Source organism: Cornus florida, unplaced genomic scaffold (assembly GCF_030987335.1).
Source record: "Cornus florida cultivar Cherokee Brave unplaced genomic scaffold, ASM3098733v1 CherokeeBrave_3.0.0_Hap2_Chr01, whole genome shotgun sequence".
NCBI lineage: Eukaryota > Viridiplantae > Streptophyta > Magnoliopsida > Cornales > Cornaceae > Cornus > Cornus florida.
Window position 1 is genome coordinate 120,391,232 of NW_026775571.1, and position 2,598 is coordinate 120,393,829.

Below are 2,598 nucleotides of genomic sequence, written 5' to 3' on the forward strand. Positions count from 1 at the left end.
TCACCGTGTTAGTGTCGTGTCGTATTCGAGCTTCTTAGCTCCCTTACATCCATTTTTCATCCCTTCTATCAAACTGGCCATTATATTATATGGAGAATGGAAACTTACATGATGCCACTTGCTCGAAATATCACAGAGTGCAGCGTCAGAAGGGTATAAAATTAGCCTTTTCTCAGTCATGGTCCTCATGGAGCTGGCTATATCCCTCAGCTGGAGCCTGGCAGCAGCAATATCGTGCTCAAAAGTAAAATACTTAAAAAGAATCACATCATCCAGTTTTTCAAACAACTCGTGTCTGAAATGTCTTCTGGCCTGTGAGTTACAAGGAACAAAGATATCAGGACTGGAATAGTTTGGTTCAAAACTAATGCACAAAAAAGAAATTTGAACTAATGCATTAAAAATGGTTAAAAAAACACTCAAAAAACCAACACCCCATATTTATACAACAACTTAATTACCTCCCTCAGAAGATCAAGATAGGTGCATTCATGATCTTGTTGCAATGTATCAGGAGATGAGTCTGTCAGCGGGATTTCTTCAACCATCTGTACATATTTGCATTTCCACGAGTCGACTTTACCATCCATAATATTTGATGTCATGATAATCAGTGTTTTGGTGAAATCAGTGGTGCTTCCTTGGCCATTTGATACTCTGCCATGGCTAATGATCTCAATCAGAACGTCAGTAACAGAAGGATGAGCCCTATCAACATTGTCAAACAGCACAACGGTGAAAGGCCTCCTCTTCACAGCTTCTGTGAGCAGTCCTTCTGTGCACAATTTTCATGATAATAGGAACTGAAAATTCCAACATAAAGCATAACAATTAGCCCATTATATAGAATACAGAGCAAAAACAATCGAAAGAGACCATCTAGACAGATTAAAACCTGGAGGGGAAACCAATGAGGCGTGAGACAGATTGTGAGTCTTGAGTATTCTGACAAATCGAATGCTATCAACCTTTCTTTGTCATCAAAAAGTTGCTCAGCAAGAGCTTTGGCGATCTCTGTCCATCCCGGCACAAGGCTATTTAAGAATAGAAATGATCCAATTGGGCGAGATTGAGAAACAACTCTACGCCTTGACAATGCATTGCTAATAACAAATGGAACATGTTCTTGTCCAATCAGCATCAGCCCTTTAGCAAGTCTTGGTTCGAGGCCCTGAAGTGGCGGCTCTGAAAAATTAAGGAGCAATGAAGCAGGAATCCCAGTAAGAGGACTTGCTACCTACATTGCATTGCCCCCATCATTGAATAATTGAAATATCTCATCCAATTGAGCGCCAGATTTTGAGTTTTCAGAATTAGAAGTGAAGACTCTATGCAAAATGATACATTCATACCTCTGCAATTAGACTTGGAGTAAGAGTCAGGTTTTGCTTAAAATTTTCGTCGATCATTAGCATGAGCTCAGTTACAAGGGTACCAAGATGTTGTTGAGCCACCCTAAAGAGTGGGGTCGGGTCATCCATCCCATTCGCACCACCTTCCACCTCCTGTAAACATGAAACCAACATTTTGTGCGCTTCTTTTAACATGTATATTTCTTCAGCTCTTTCTTTAGAGCTCACGGTGGGCTTCCACTTCCTCACAAACCTATCCCACTTATCCATTAAATCTTCATAATCCTTTTGTACCTGAAGCCAAAAAAATAATAAAAACCCAACCCACATTGACTATATAATATATGTATATATGTTTTTTTTTTTCCCTGAATGAGCTTTTATTTAAAAACAAAACAAAAACAACAAAAAGGAAGGAGGGCATCCCCAATTCAACAAGTTTTTTTTTTTTTTTTCCACATTGACTATGTATGAGTGTGTGTTATGTTCATATTAATTCTATGTTTGAAAGCTTCGCATGGTGAGGAGAAGAAAAGCAGCACTTACACAAGGAAACCAAAACTTCTTAGCAGGATCCTTCTCTCTCTTGATTTCCTCCAATTCAACGAGTGTACGACACAAGGAGTATTTGTCAAAATCCAAAGCATACTCTTCCGCATTTGTGTCTAGATCAAGTCTCAATTTCATACAGGCTTTTTCCACCATCTCCACCTCCTTCTTTTCCAGCACAACCTCAAGATTGCCACCTCTTCTTCCTTCATTAGACAGGAGAACTGGAGAAATAACAGGAAAACATAAATAACAGACCACATTATCAAATCTTAAACAAACTAAGTAGTAATTTAATTTTCAAAGTATAAGAAATCAACAAAGAAGGGAGGCCCACCATCATAGTATTTAAAGGCGATGTTACAAGCAAGGAGTAGAGCATCACTGTGAATTTCAACACCATATGCTGTCTCGAATTTATCCTTATATTCCACCTCAAGCTTTCTCAGATTTTCAATCATCCATGGTTCCATATTAATCGTTTAAAAATCCTAAAACATTCCATACATAAACAAGTAATTACTATAAAATTCCAAGGAGTGATTTTTGTTTCAGGTATACACGAGCAATTATGTGTATATATTATGTATTTCAAATATATAGAAGGCTCGGGTGCGCTTTACACCCCTATAATATTGATATAGTGCGTATAACCCCATTGTTTGTTAACCTCCCCTTTGCTTTACAAATGGTGCAG

At 38.2% G+C, this 2,598-nt stretch overlaps 1 protein-coding gene across 1 annotated transcript; it reads right to left on the reverse strand.

The window, feature by feature from the left end:
- On the reverse strand, positions 1 to 2,374 carry LOC132282254 (chaperone protein ClpB1-like). Its single transcript, XM_059783864.1, has 6 exons — positions 2,239 to 2,374; positions 1,899 to 2,125; positions 1,353 to 1,646; positions 877 to 1,237; positions 462 to 775; positions 1 to 312 (listed from the first exon to the last, which is right to left on the reverse strand). The coding sequence occupies exons 1-6, from the start codon at positions 2,372 to 2,374 to the stop codon at positions 1 to 3; spliced, it is 1,644 nt and encodes a 547-aa protein (XP_059639847.1).
- Positions 2,375 to 2,598: the final 224 nt, after the last annotated feature.

Coding starts and splice junctions, on each gene's coding strand:
- LOC132282254 (XM_059783864.1), bottom strand. CDS start 2,374: ATGGAACCATGGATGATTGAAAATCTGAGAAAGCTTGAGGTGGAATAT. Junction 2,126..2,238: donor CGCCTTTAAATACTATGATG/GTGGGCCTCCCT, acceptor TTATTTCTCCAG/TTCTCCTGTCTAATGAAGGA. Junction 776..876: donor GGTTTTAATCTGTCTAGATG/GTCTCTTTCGAT, acceptor AATTGTGCACAG/AAGGACTGCTCACAGAAGCT.